This window comes from Pan troglodytes, chromosome 13 (genome assembly GCF_028858775.2).
Source record: "Pan troglodytes isolate AG18354 chromosome 13, NHGRI_mPanTro3-v2.0_pri, whole genome shotgun sequence".
Taxonomy (NCBI): domain Eukaryota; kingdom Metazoa; phylum Chordata; class Mammalia; order Primates; family Hominidae; genus Pan; species Pan troglodytes.
This window is the reverse complement of record NC_072411.2, coordinates 98,074,578-98,088,901: the sequence shown is the minus strand read 5'-3', so window position 1 is coordinate 98,088,901 and position 14,324 is coordinate 98,074,578. Positions and strand designations below refer to the sequence as shown.

Here is a 14,324-nt window from a genome sequence, read left to right as displayed (position 1 = left end):
AACAATACAAGCCAGAACTAATGGATACTTTTGGCCCATCACTTGGACCACTTCAATCCATGTGTATCTCTTCAGGTATGCTGTATGATGTTGTTACAGACAGAATCTGTATAGTGCTATTTCTAGCCAGCCTCCAACCCCAGGAATCTGGCTTAAATAAATCCAAGTAGTAAAGCCAGGAACATATCATATGTTATGGAAATTATGCATCAGGTGGAAAAATATCTTAGAGTTGTGGGAATACTTTGATATATGTTCTTATTAATCATCAATGTGCTATATAACAGAATGCATGCTGCTTTAAATTTTAAAACCATTTGTGGAAAAAAGAAAAGAACTTACCACCTGGCTGGGTGCAGTGGCTCACACCTGCAATCTGAACACTTTGGGAGGCCGAGGCAGGGGGATCACCTGAGGTCAGGAGTTCAAGACCACCTGACCAATATGGTGAAACCTTGTCTCTACTAAAAATACAAAAATTAGCCAGGTGTGCTGGCATGCGACTGTAGTTCCAGCTACCCTGGAGGCTGAGGCAGGAGAATTGCTTGAACCCAGGAAGTAGAGTTTTCAGTGAGCCGAGATCGTGCCATTGCACTCCAGCCTGGGCAACAAAGTGAGACTCCGTCTCAAAAACAAACAAACAAAACAACAACAACAAAAAACTATTCGTGGCTAATAATCTAATGTGTTCAGAAGAGAAACCCTAGTACAAGAAAAAGAACTCTGTGTGAAGAACTATGTGAAGAACTGTGTGAAGAAACTATGATATAGAAAGTCAGAAGATATTGTACATGTTCTAAAGCATCCTGAGAAAGCGATATTAAGATCTCAGAAGTAAGTACCAAGAAAAAAATTATGTAGGTTTCAAAAGTAGTAAAAGAAATGAGTTTAGGCCTGCCATGGTGGCTCACACCTGTAATCTCAGCATTTTGGGAGACAAAGGCAGGAGAATTGCTTAAGGCCAGGAGTTAGAGACCAGCCTGGGCAATACAGGGAGACCTCATCTCTACAAAAAATAAAAATATTAGCTGGGCGTGGTGGCACATGCCTGTGATCCCAGCTACTCAGGAGGTGGAGGTCGGAGAATCACTTGAGCCCAGGAAGTCGAGGTTGCAGTGAGCTATGATCACACCACTGCACTGCAGCCTGAGCAGCAGAGTGAGAAGCCTGTCTTGGGGGAAAAGGAAAATGAAAACAAAATGAGTTTATTCAGGCTGCAGAAGTTCAAGTCAAAGGAAAGCTTAGAAATTTTATTTACATCAAGATAAAGAAGTTTAAAGCATATGATTATTAAATATTTCATTGGAGGACAGCATTTAATGGCAGAGAAAATAGTTATGATATTATTATATAGAAATAACAAGTCACACATTAGTAATGGATGTGGTATCATCCAGTAATAGAGAAAGTAGGCTTAAAGGTAATTTTTACTTTCTTCTTTTTGCTTTTTTGTATACCATTATGCATTTTCTACATGAAACTTTTTTTAGGTTTGTACATTGCTTAAAAATGTTTATTAGACTTTATTATTTTAAGAGGAGTTTTAGCTTTACAGCAAAATTGAGCAGATGGGTACACAGACTTCCATATGCACCACCACCTCCTCCCACCCACAGGCATGGCTCCCAATTATCAACACTGCCCACAGAGTTGCATGTTTGTTACAACTGATCAACCTATACTGGCACATTATGATCACCCAAATTTTATAAACATGTTATTATTTTTAATTAATATATTTTATCTTTTGAACAGTTTTAGGTTTACAGAAAAATTAAGTGGAAAGTACAGAGAGTTCCCATATTCCCCTTCACTTCCCCCACCCCAGATTCCATTATCAATAATACTAGTATTAGTGTCATATAGTTGTTACAGTAATGAGCAAATATTGATACATTATTAACTAAAGTCTGTAGCTTACATTAAGGTTTACACTTTGTGTTGTACATTCTATGGTTTTGACAAATGTATATTGAACTGTATCCATTGTTACAGTATCAATTCATTATTTTTGTAATTAGAAAAATGGTTATAAACACAAAATTAATGATTATTACATAGATGATAGTGATAGTATCTCAGGCTATAGAGATAAGCTGTTGTTTAATTCCACTGAAAACAGAATAGCTCTGGGAGTTCATTTCTATTTATTGCTTCTACTAATAATACCAATGGCTTAACCTAGAAAAATATCATCTTTCCCTATTAATTTATGTATGTACCCTTTGGGTCTGAGAAGGCAATTAGTTTCATTGAGGTCATTCTTAAAAAAAAAAAAAAAAGAACAATAGGAAGATTTTTACATCTTTTCAATTACATGTCTAAAACGATGCCAGGCACATTTGGGGGTCTCTAGTGCCTGGGATGGTGAGAGAAGACCTTGTACAGAAGATGATCTTTGAACTAGAACTTAAAGAATAAGTAAAAATGGAAAAAGAAAACAATAAAAGGAAAAGCAGAGTAGCATCCATGCAAACTGTAATGGTTAATACATTACATTGGAGGGTTATACTGTGTGAATTCTTGTTAAAAAAGAATAGATCTTTGTTGGATGTTTGAGTAAAAGCTTAATAGATGGAGTGCCTTTAAGTTGGGTTGTGATAAAATTAGACAAAGAAAAATACAGAGGAAAAGTAAAAGTAAACTCAGTCGCCTGGGTGTGGTGGTTCATGCCTATAATCCCAGCACTTTGGGAGGCCGAGGTGGGCAGATCCCTTAAGGTCAGGAGTTCAAGACCAGCCTGGCCAACATGGTGAAACCCATCTCTACTAAAAATACAAAAATTAGCTTGGTGTGGTGGCAGGTGCCTCTAGTCCCAGCTACTAGGGATGCTGAGGCAGGAGAATCACTTGAACCCAGGAAGTGGAGGTTGCAGTGAGCCAAGATCATGCTACTGCATTCCAGCCTGTGTAACAGAGTGAGACTCTGTCTCGAAAAAAAAAATAAAATAAATAAAATAAATTCAGTCAAAATGTGGAGGATCAAAATCTGAGGAGTGATTCTATGATAAGTAATACAGAGAGTGCATATAGAAGAGGTTTGTGGGAGATAAAGCTTGGTTGGTGACAAGGAAGGACTTGATGGATAGTCTTCTGAGACGGGGTTTGATCACAGCAAACCCGAGATGGAGTCATTCTGTATTATATTAACATTTTCTGCATTTAAATCTGTATATTGGATAGACTGGGGACAAAAAAAAGAGACAAAGACCCATACAATTATCTAGGCGTCCAGAGCCTACATTTAAAAAGTGGCATAGGACTAGAAAGAAAGGATGATCTGTAAGACATTTCTATGAAAAAGTAGTATCAGGAACTAATGACTTGTATTAGTCTGTTTTTTCATGTTGCTGATAAAGACATACTCAGGACTGTGAAGTAAAAGAGATTAATAGGACTTGCAGTTCCGCATGGTTAGGGAGGCTTCAGAATCATGGCAGGAGGTGAAAGGGACTTCTTAAATGGCAGCAGAAAGAGAAAAATGAGGAAGATGCAAAAGCAGAAACCCCTGATAAAACCATCAGATCTCGTGAGACTTATTTACTACCACAGGAAGATTATGGGAGAAACCACCGCCATGATTCAAATTATCTCCCACCAGGTCCCTCCCACAATACATGGGAATTATGGGAGTGGAATTCAAGATGAGATTTGGGTGGGGACACAGAGCCAAACCATATCATTCTGTCACTGCCCCCCCAAATCTCATGTTCTCACATTTCAAAACCAATCATGCCTTCCCAACAGTCCCCCAAAGTCTTAACTCATTTTGGCATTAACCCAAAAGTCCACAGTCCAAAGTCTCATCTGAGACAAGGCACGTCCCTTCTGCCTATGAGCCTGTAAAATCAAAAGCAAGATACTTTCTAGATAAATGGGGGTACAGGTATTGGGTAAATACAGGCATTCTAAATGGGAGAAATTGAACAAAACAAAGGGGTTACAGGGCCCATGCAAGTCCAAAATCCAGCAGGGCAGTAAAATTTTAAAGCTCCAAAATGATCTCCTTTGACTCCAGGTCTCACATCCAGGTCACACTGATGCAAGAGGTGGGTTCTCATAGTCTTGAGCAGTCCACCCCTGTGGCTTTGCAGGGTAAAGCCCCACTCCTGGCTGCTTTCACGGGCTGATGTTGAGTGTCTGCAGCTTTTCCAGGCATACAGTGCACGTTGTCGGTGGACCTACCATTCTGGGGTCTGGAGGATGGTGGCCCTCTTCTCATACCTCCACTAGGTGGTGCCCCAGTAGGAACTCTGTGTGGGAGGGGCTCTGACCCCACATTTCCCTTCCGCGCTGTCCTAGCAGAGGTTCCCCTGAGAGCTCCACCCCTGCAGCAAACTTCTATCTGGGCATCCAGATGTTTCCAGTCATCTGAAATCTGGGTGGAGGTTCCCAAGCCTCAATTTTTGACTTCTGTACACCCACAGGCTCAACACCATGTGGAAGCTGCCAAGGTTTGGGGCTTGCACTGTCTGAAACCATAGGCCGAGCTGTACCTTGGCCCCTTTTAGCAACAGCTGGAGCAGCTGGAACACAGGGAACCAAGTTGCTAGGCTGCAGACAGCATGGGGACCCTGGGCCCAGCCCGAAACCATTTTTTCCTCTTAGACTTCTGGGTCTGTGATGGGAGGGGCTGCCATGGAGACTTATGACATGCCCTGGAGACAATTTCTCCCTTGTCTTGGGGATTAACATTTGACTCCTTGTTACTTACACAAATTTCTGCAGTCTGCTTGAATTTCTTTTCAAAAAGTGGATTTTTCTTTTCTACTGTATCATCAGGCTGCAAATTTTCTGAACTTTTATGCTCCATTTCCGTTTTAAAATGGAATGTTTTTAACAGCACCCAAGTCACCTTTTGAATGCTTTGCTGTTTAGAAATTGCTTTGCCAAATACCCTAAATCATCTCTTTCAAGTTCAAAATTCCGCAATTCTGTAGGGCAGGGCAAAATGCCACGAGTCCCTTTGCTAAAACATAATAAGGATCACCTTTGCTCCAATTCCCAAAACTTCTTCAACTCCATCTGAGACCAACTCAGCCTGGACCTTATTGTTCATATCACTATCAGCATTTTTGTAATAGTCATTCAAAAAATCTCTAGGAGGTTCCAAACTTTACCAATTTTCCTGTCTTTCTGAGCCCTCCAAACTGTTCCAGCCTCTGCCTGTTACCCAGTTCCAAAGTTGCTTCCACATTTCGGGTATCTTTTTGGCAACAACCCACTCTAGGTACCAGTTTACTGTATTAGTCTGTTTTCACACTGTTGATTAAAGACATACCCGGGACTGGGAAGAAAAAGGGGTTTAATTGGACTTACTGTTCCACATGGCTGGGGAGGCCTCAGAATCATGGTGGGAGGCTAAAGACACTTGTTACATGGTGGCGGCAGGAGGAAAATGAGGAAGATGCAAAAGTAGAAATCCCTGATAAACCCATCAGATCTTGTGAGACTTATTCACTACCATGAGAACAGTATGGGGAAACTGCTCCCATGACTCAAATCATCTCCCACCAGCTCCCTCCCAGAATACGTGAAAATTATGGGAGTACAATTCAAGATGAGATTTGGGTGGGGACACAGAGCCAAACCATATCATGACTGGAGTTGAATTTGAAGAACAGAGAGAAAAACCAAGATGAACCCAAGATATTGAACTTAGAATACTGGTGAGGCTGAAGGTGAAATTAAAAAAGTGGGGAGGAAAGAGCAGTCTTGGACCTGTAGTTTTGGACAGTAATTAGAGGGAAAAGTCATGGAGGTAATTGGACACAAGAGAAAGGCATCCAAGTGAGAGAGAACACAGCAGGGAACACAAACTCAGGAGCCATAAGCATCAAGGTGAGAAATGAAACTTTGAGAGTAGATGAGCACTTGGCTGAGAATTGAAGGGAGAGAGTTCCCCCAGGCCTTTAAGGGATATCTGGAAAAGGAGGAACAGCAATGGAAGAAGAGCCAGAAAAGGAAGTGTGAGAGAACTAGGGGAATGAGGCTAGACAGTAACGACCAGAAAGGAGTAATTTTAAGAAGGAGGTGACAACATCAGCTTCTGAATAGTAGTTAAGAAAAATTAGAAGGGGGTCAAGGACATTAATAGTATTAAGTGTATTTCAACGGACTGTGGAAATAGAAGCTGGATTATAGAGGGTTTCCAAAGAGATCAAATGGTGGGGAAATAGTTTCTAAGTGGGTAATGACCACTCATTTGAGGATTTGGGATTTGAAAGGAAGGAGAAAATGATGTAGAATTAGAAAAAAAAGTCTATTCAACATATATTTTAGCAGCTAAGAAACTCATGAATGATTAAAAGCAGAAGGGAAGGAGTCTATTTCCATATTCTTTTCTGCATGTATTTTTTATTTTAAACTTGTAGCCATAGCCTGGTGTGGTGGTGCACATCTGTAATCCCAACTACTCAGGAGGCTGATGTGCGAGGATGGCTTGAACTTAGGAGTTTGAGACGACAGTGATCTAAGATCTCATTACCTGAGTATTCTTTTGAAAATATATTACCAGGCAATTATTTTGAAAAGAATGTTGTTTCATTATAATTTTTACTATTTGAAAGTATAGTCCTGTATTGTCTTCTTGAAGAACATGCAACCTTGCCTAGGTGCTCCTTAGGGAAAAACTGGGGCCACTGTAAAGTGGAGTCACACTGCAAGTGGGTCACAGAGCTGCTAACAAGCGATAAGAATTTAGGATTATTACTTTGCTTTTTTTTCTCGAGACAGTCTCATTCAGTTGCTCAGTCTGGAGTGCAGTGGCGTGATCTTGGCTCACTGAAACCTCTGCCTCCTGGGTTCAAGCCATTCTCCTGCCTCAGCCTCCCGAGTAGCTGGGACTACAGACACACACCACCATGCCTGGCTAATTGTTGTATTTTTAGTAGAGACGGAGTTTTACCATGTTGGCCAAGCTGGTCTTGAACTCCTGACCTCAAGTGACCCACTTGCCTTGGCCTCCCAAAGTGCTGGGATTACAGGCATGGGCTACCATGGCCAGCCAGGGTTACTACTTTTCTGTGTTATAGTTTGACACTCAGAAAACAGATCATCCATTTCATGTTTGATTTTTTATCCTTCATGACATTGAGGAACATTCAAATTCCAGCTTCAGCACCCTTTTATTCTGCAGTTTGATAAATAATAAAACTTCAATTTCTGCTTCAGTTATTTGTATCATAAAAATGGAGTTATATTTACAGATGTCAAATTATCATGCATACATTTCATGACCAATAATAAGATTTGACTAAGGGATTTTCAAAGAAAAATGATCTACTGGTGATGAATATTTATCATACACTCTTTGCTACATTATATCGTAGGTGATCGCCATTACTTCATGGCAACTGTAATCTGTTCCAGTTGAAAGTGAAACTCAGCAAAAACCATGGCCTTGATCTGGATGGTGAAACAAACAAAACTATGGCATGAGTACCAGAGTAAACCACACAAATAGAAGCCTAATATGTTATATATTTTAGTTATTTCTTTTTAATAATCTACAATTTTAAGGAAAAAGGTAATTTTCAGATGCTATCAGCAAAATGATTCAATCTGTATCTGTACACTTATACCCTTGATGAGTTCTGTTATCAAACTGCACGCAACAAAATAAATTGAAGGAAAACTGACCTGGAGATACATTCAAGTATGTGTTGAACGTCTGCTTCAAGTGGAGCATTGTGAAATGTGCTAAAATGAAAAACTATGAAATAGGGCATGACTAATGCTTTAAAAACCTACCTAGTTAGAGAGATACAGGTAAATGAAATGATTAAGTAGAAATGAAAAGAATGTGTTGTCAGATGATTGAATTGGATAAATGTTATAGGTGTTTGTAAAGGTGATTTCACTTAGGGCGGGAATGTCTTTTGGGGAAAGGAGGATTTGAACTGCACCTTTATGGGGGTGGGGAGGTAGAATTTACATTTACGGAGGGAAAAGGGAAGTTATTCTCTTCTGGGACTACAGCCCTTGCCTGACTTGCAGTGGCCTCCCTCTCCTCTCCCTTCTTCCAAGCCCATATTCAGGAGTAGCTGATCATGGACCATGTAGGACCTTGGTGAGATTCTATACCTGGCCTAGTGGTGTAGAGTTGTGTAGAGCACAGGGCAATACAGCTCTGACCACATGTACTTTTGCAAGTCTGCCTTATAAATGTGACCCAGGTCACATTCTGCACTTATCTTATCACCAGCACTTGACAAATACTTCAGAACACATAATCTATGAACATATGATTTATAAAACCATTTTAAAATATAAAGCATTTCAGATAGAAGGAAAGAGGAAGGCACAGGGAAGTTGGAATATCTGCTTTGTGCTAGGAACTAAGCTAGCTGCTTTTCATAATTCTCTGAATTAATGCTCACAACAATTCTAAAAGGTTGCAATTCCAATTTAGAGAAAAGAAAATGGTCGTTTACAGATGCAAAGTAACTTCTTCACTTTCACCAACCAGTAGAGACAAAGTCAGGATTTATACCAACTCTAATTCCAGAAAACAGTCTCTTTTCCTACACCATAATCCTCCCCTAGAGATAGAAAATATATTTTTTTCTCTTTAATTATCAGAAGCACTTTAGTGTTGAGGTTATGGAAAAGAGAACTTATTAAGCTAGTTACAAGGTCAAATAAAGTATTTGGTAGGCTAGGAACTGTTGGATACGGCTCACACTCAATCTTTGATTGGAAAAAAGGACTTTTTTTTTTTTTTTAGCATGTTTTAAGAAAGATTACCAAAGTAAATAAAGAGAAAGTTTTCTAGTTGCCCCAAGCAATCATGAAAACACTACATATCTATGTGATTACTTAGCAAAGTCGAAAAGCATTTTATTGGGCAAATAAAAAGTCCAGAATGAACTCTGTGCCCATGACCTTTAAGCCACCTGAAAAACATGGAACGTGATGAAGTACAGCACATTCTCAAAGTCCACAGACATAAGGTTGAGAGGCAATTCTTTTGACACTTGACTTACAGTAAGCCTATTACTGGAATTCCAAGGGAGGAAGAGTTGTTTCTTCAAATAAAAATTAGCTGGTTTATATGTTGTTGCTTTGCATTGCCCAAGAGAAAAATGACTAAGGTATCACCTGAAAATATAGCACATTATTAGCATATATAAAAGCCTTTTAGCAAAACCTGATTTAAAAAATAAGTCAGGCTACTTTCTAAACATATGTAATTTGTTCCAGTGTTTTTTGTTTTGGAGACAGGGTCTCCTTCGGTTGCCCAGGCTGGAGTGCAGTGGCATGATCACAGCTCACTACAGCCTCAATCTCCTGAGCCTAAGCAATCTTCCCACCCCAGCCTCCCAGTAGCTGAGACTACAGGTGCTTGCCACCATGCCTGGCTAAGTTTTGTATTTTTTGTAGAGACAGGATCTCACCATGTTGCCCAGGCTGGTCTCCAACTCCTGAGCTCAGGTGATCTGCCCGCCTTGGCCTCCCAAAGTGCTGGGATTACAGGAGTGACCCACCGTGCCTGGCTTGTTCCAGTTTTATAATACATGACTGTATTTCTTGATGACTGTAAAAATAATCAAACTTTAAAATATTCTATGATTCTGTGGTAAGAGTAGTTCTGTAGGAAAAAAGTAAGGATTTTTCTATTTTCCTGATTTACAGGTGACTTTATCTCCCTCTAGTGTTCAAAGAAACTAATGCCATCATTTGTGTTTTTCAGGTCTGGTTGTGATTAGCTGAAGGTCAATGTGTGGTAATAAAGCAACATCATTATTTGTTTTCATGGGAATTGGTCCATACATAGCTCAGGGTTTTCACAAACAAATACCACATGCATGAACTGTCAACCACATTTTGTAGGGTTCTTTTATATCTCAGTTATCTATTGTAACTCTAACTTTGTGCTTGCATAACTCTTTGATAAAATATCATAAAATATGTTGACAAAATATGTGATTTTTAAATTTCAAGTTTCCAGAAAGAGAAAACAACAGCCCCCAGGGCTTGGTCCTTAAACCATCTTTCTTTCTTTTTTTTTATTTATTCTATCTCATTTGATGATCTCATCTAATCTCATGACTTCAATGACCGTCTATATTTAGATGAACTTCGAATCTATACCCTGACAGGAGCTGCACCCAGACCAGGATGGTTTCCTGCCTCTTCAGCATCTCAACTGGATGCCTACTAGGCAACTGAAACTTAACATGCTTAAAACTGAATTTTTAAGAAATAATCCCACCAAAAAGTGGGCAAAGAATATGAATAGACAATTCTCAAAAGAAGAGATACAGCCAATAAACATGTGAAAAAATGCTCCACATCCCTAACCATCAGGGAAATGCAAATTAAAACCACAATGAGATACCACCTTACTCCTACAAGAATGGCCATAATTAAAAAGTCAAAAAACAATAGATGTTGGTGTGGATGTGGTGAAAAGGGAACAGTTTTACACTGCTTGTGGGAATGTAAATTAGTACAACCATTATGGAAAACAGTATGGAGATTCCTTAAAGAGCTAAAAGTAGAGCTGTTAGGTAGTTAGGTAGACATTAGCAGCTCGGAGGGGGTGAGAGAAGAAAGCAGAAGGGCTGTCACTAAGACAGGCCCTGGCCCACCTAAATTCAGCCCCCAAATCACCATAGCTCCACCCTAATGGACAGAATTTGTGGTAAAGTCTGTGGCCAGCACATCCTGGGGAAAGAAAAACTGGGGCACAGATAAAAATTTCCTAACGTGACACATGCCCCGTCCATCTAGGCCAGGGGTTTTCCAAGCTTTTGGCTTCCCTGGGCCACATTGAAAGAATCATCTTGGGCCATGCATAAAATACACTAACACTAACAATAGCTGATGAGCAAAAAAAAAGAAAAAAGAAAAAAATTGCAAAAAGTCTCATAATGTTTTAATAAAGCTTACGAATTTGTGTTGGGCCACATTCAAAGCTGTCCTGGGCCACATTTGGACAAGCTTGATCTAGGCCATAACCCTGGGGAACCCAATCCTTATTATACAGCCATTATAGTAAAATTTACTTGTGGTTTTGCCCCTCTGAGTGGGCTTTTCTTAACGAAATATCGGTAAAAACATGTTCAGTTTAACTTCAGCTATGTAACTATAAACTGCCAATCAAATGACATCATCCTGTCACTGAAACACAGCCCAAGCCTCAACTCCTCCCATAAAAGCATCCTGAGCTCTGCAAAGAGTGGCTGATTTCACTTCACAGAAGTTGGCCCACTCTCCCTTTGAGAGTGTATTACTGTGCCTTAATGAACTTTGCTTTGAGCTTGTACTTTGCTGTTAGTTTGCATTTCTTTGCTCACTATCACAAGAACTGAGATTGCTGGTCCAGAGCTCCAGCTCTGTTGATCTCGGTTAAAGGATCCATCCCAAGGCAGCAAGGCAGCATCCCTGGTAACAGAACTACCATTCCATCTAGCAATCCCACTACTGGGTATCTACCCAAAGGAAAAAAAGTCATTATATAAAAAAGACACATGCACACCCATGTTTATAGCAGTACAATTCACAGTTGCAATAATATGGAACCAACATAAGTACCTATCAACCAATGAGTGGATAAAGAAGATGTGGTATATATATACCATGAATGCTACTCAGCCATAAAAAAGGAATAAAATAATGTCTTTTGCAGCAACTTGGATGGGTCTGGAGGCCATTATTCTAAGTGAAGTAACTCAGGAATGGAAAACCAAATACCGTATGTTCTCACTTATAAGTGGGACCTGAGCTATGAGGACACAAAGGCATAAGAATGATATAACGGACTCTGGGGACTCAAGGTGGGAGGGGGTGAAGGATAAAAGACTACATATTGGGTACAGTGTACACTTCTTAGATGACAGGTATACTAAAATCTCAGAAATCACCACTAAAAAAAACTGAATTTTAAATTTAATTTCCTTCCTTCCTTCCCTTCTTTCCGCTTCCTTTCCCCCTCCCCCTTTCCCTCCCTTCTCCCCTCGCCTCCCTTCCCCTCTCCTTTCCTTTCCTTTTTTTGACAGTCTTGCTCTGTTGCACAGGCTGGAGTACACTGAGGCGACCTCGGCTCACTGCAAACTCTGCCTCCTGGATTCAAGCGATTCTCATGCCTCAGCCTTCCAAGTAGCTGGGATTTACAGGCTTACACCACGACACTCAGCTAATTTTTGTAGCATGTTGGCCAGGCTGGTCTGGAACTCCTGACCTCAGGTGATCCACTGGTCAAGGCCTCCCAAAGTGCTGGGATTACAGGCATGAGCCAACGCACCCAGATGAGTTTTAAATTTTCTTTCACCTTCCAACATGTCTTTCTGCTTCCTGGCCTTCCTCATTTTAAGGCACAACCATCCACCAAGAGGTTCAGGCAGAAAAAAACTCTAGGAGTAATTTTACCTTATTATCATCCCTTACACCTATTCTAGCAAGTCCTAGCAGATTTTCTTCCAAAATATATCCCTGATTTGTCCTCTTCTCTCCATCCTTCTAATTTTGCCTCCTTCTAGTTTAAGCCACCATTGATATTTCCCGGGCCTGTTCCAGTAGGCTCCTAATTGGCTTTCCTCCTACCCCATTTGCCCTGTTTCAGTTTATGATTTATCCATGTAATTAAAATAACATCCTTCTTCACTATGTTCCTGGCCTTCTTCAGGCCTTTGGACATTTCAAACTCATTTCCCTACTTGGACCTGTGATCTAGCTGCTCCTTACTTCCTGGGAAACTCATTTCCAAAGTATTTGAATGGCTGGCTCATTTTGGTCATTCAGATCCCAGCTCAAATGTCTCCTGGAAGATGTGTTCATTGATGACAGTCTCTCCCATTACCTTGTTTCATTTTCTTTTTGGACTTTTTACCAACTCAAATTATTCATTTATTAATTTACTTATTTTTTTCTCACTAATTTTCCATTTCTCTTTCCTAGAACAGAAACTGGGATCTTGGCTGCTCTCTGTATCTCTCATGCCTAGAATGGTCTCTGGCCTACTGCAGGTAGGAAATATTTGTTGACTGAGCAAGATGAGGATAATGAGGACAAGTATCAGTTCACAAAGAGAGAAGCATGGCAAAACAACAACAACAACAACAAACCAGATTCTGGACTCTGTTTTAAGTTGTACATTTGATTTTTCCAATCTTATACTCCATCCTAAGGTAACAAAAAAGCTGCCACACTGCCTCAAAGGAGGATGTAAAATAAGCTCTAGCACTCCTTGCTTCCTTCCACACATGCTACAGTTTCAAAAGCAGGAGGTAAAAAAAAAAAAAAGTAGTAACAAATAACAACATAAAAAGTCAGAACTCAGCAGCTGCATAAGCTTACACAATATATTTTAAGGGAAAAAAAAACATAGTCTTGTAAAAAATTCCCTTAGAATCAGCACAAGTTTGGGCATAAAATTCCTAAGCAAACATTTGGTTCATGTCTAATAAAATCATTTTAGCAAAAAACATCCAAACCATAAGAGAAAACACAAGATCATAAATGTAACTGAAGTTCAAGCTCAGGGAACCAAAATATCAGTAATTCAATTTCTTTTCTTTATTTGGTCTTTCAAATTTGGTTAAATGGAGGAATCAGTTTTAGTCCCCAGATACCTTCTTTTAAAATGGACTTCCATATTTATAGATTAGTAAACCAAAAGCATACAGACAGCTTTACCCAAATCAAGCACTAAGTGCAAAAGAGGATCTTTCAAGAGACAAATGACAAGATTGATAAAGTTCCTTTTTATAATTTGTGAGATACAGTGGTCCAACATGTCTAAACAAAAACTTCATTCAGAATATTTTGAGAACTGTATTGATTCTTATCAGGATTTTGAGCTGGTCTTAACCTGAACAGTGGGGACAGAGATTAGTTAGCTTATTTCTCCCATCTCAGCATTCAGTATAATTGGTGACATTACTGATTATTGTGAGAATTACTCTAAGAAGTCAGTGCTGAAAGCCACATTCCTCTTGCTTGACAGGGATCACGATAACTGACAAATACAAAGGAATTGTCCTTGCCAATTTTTAAAAAATTACTTTCCTTCCATAATTCTGGCAAGATACCCACCCAAAGACAAATTTAGAAACAGGATTCTGCAAATCAGAGGTTGACTCCAGGGTTGACCTGCAAATAGAGGTTGACTCCAGCTATATATGGTGGCCTAGTGGAGGCAATGTAGCAAGCCAGAATAGCCTGATGTTTGTAGATTTCAACAATGGCTTTTGAGATTGAAGGTGAATGGACAGTGAGATAGCAGAGGATTGAAGAAGGAAAGTTGGCAGATGGTAAAGAGTGGAAGGTGGATGGCTAATGTTTTTAGGCTCATCTGTGTCTCGTGCTGTTGCTGTGAAT

General features: G+C 39.8%; 1 protein-coding gene across 8 annotated transcripts in view; it reads left to right on the top strand.

The window, feature by feature from the left end:
- The window catches only part of DNAH7 (dynein axonemal heavy chain 7), a 393,327-nt gene that overhangs the window by 44,764 nt on the left and 334,239 nt on the right, over positions 1-14,324 (top strand). For 7 of the 8 annotated variants that reach the window (XM_054679169.2, XM_054679172.2, XM_054679171.2 and 4 more), the window contains exon 2: positions 12,903-12,970. The exons of the other annotated variant lie outside the window; for it this stretch is intronic. In XM_054679169.2, coding sequence (XP_054535144.1) covers positions 12,903-12,970 — 68 coding nt within the window. The remainder of the gene's footprint in view (positions 1-12,902; positions 12,971-14,324) is intronic. 8 annotated transcript variants of the gene reach the window in all.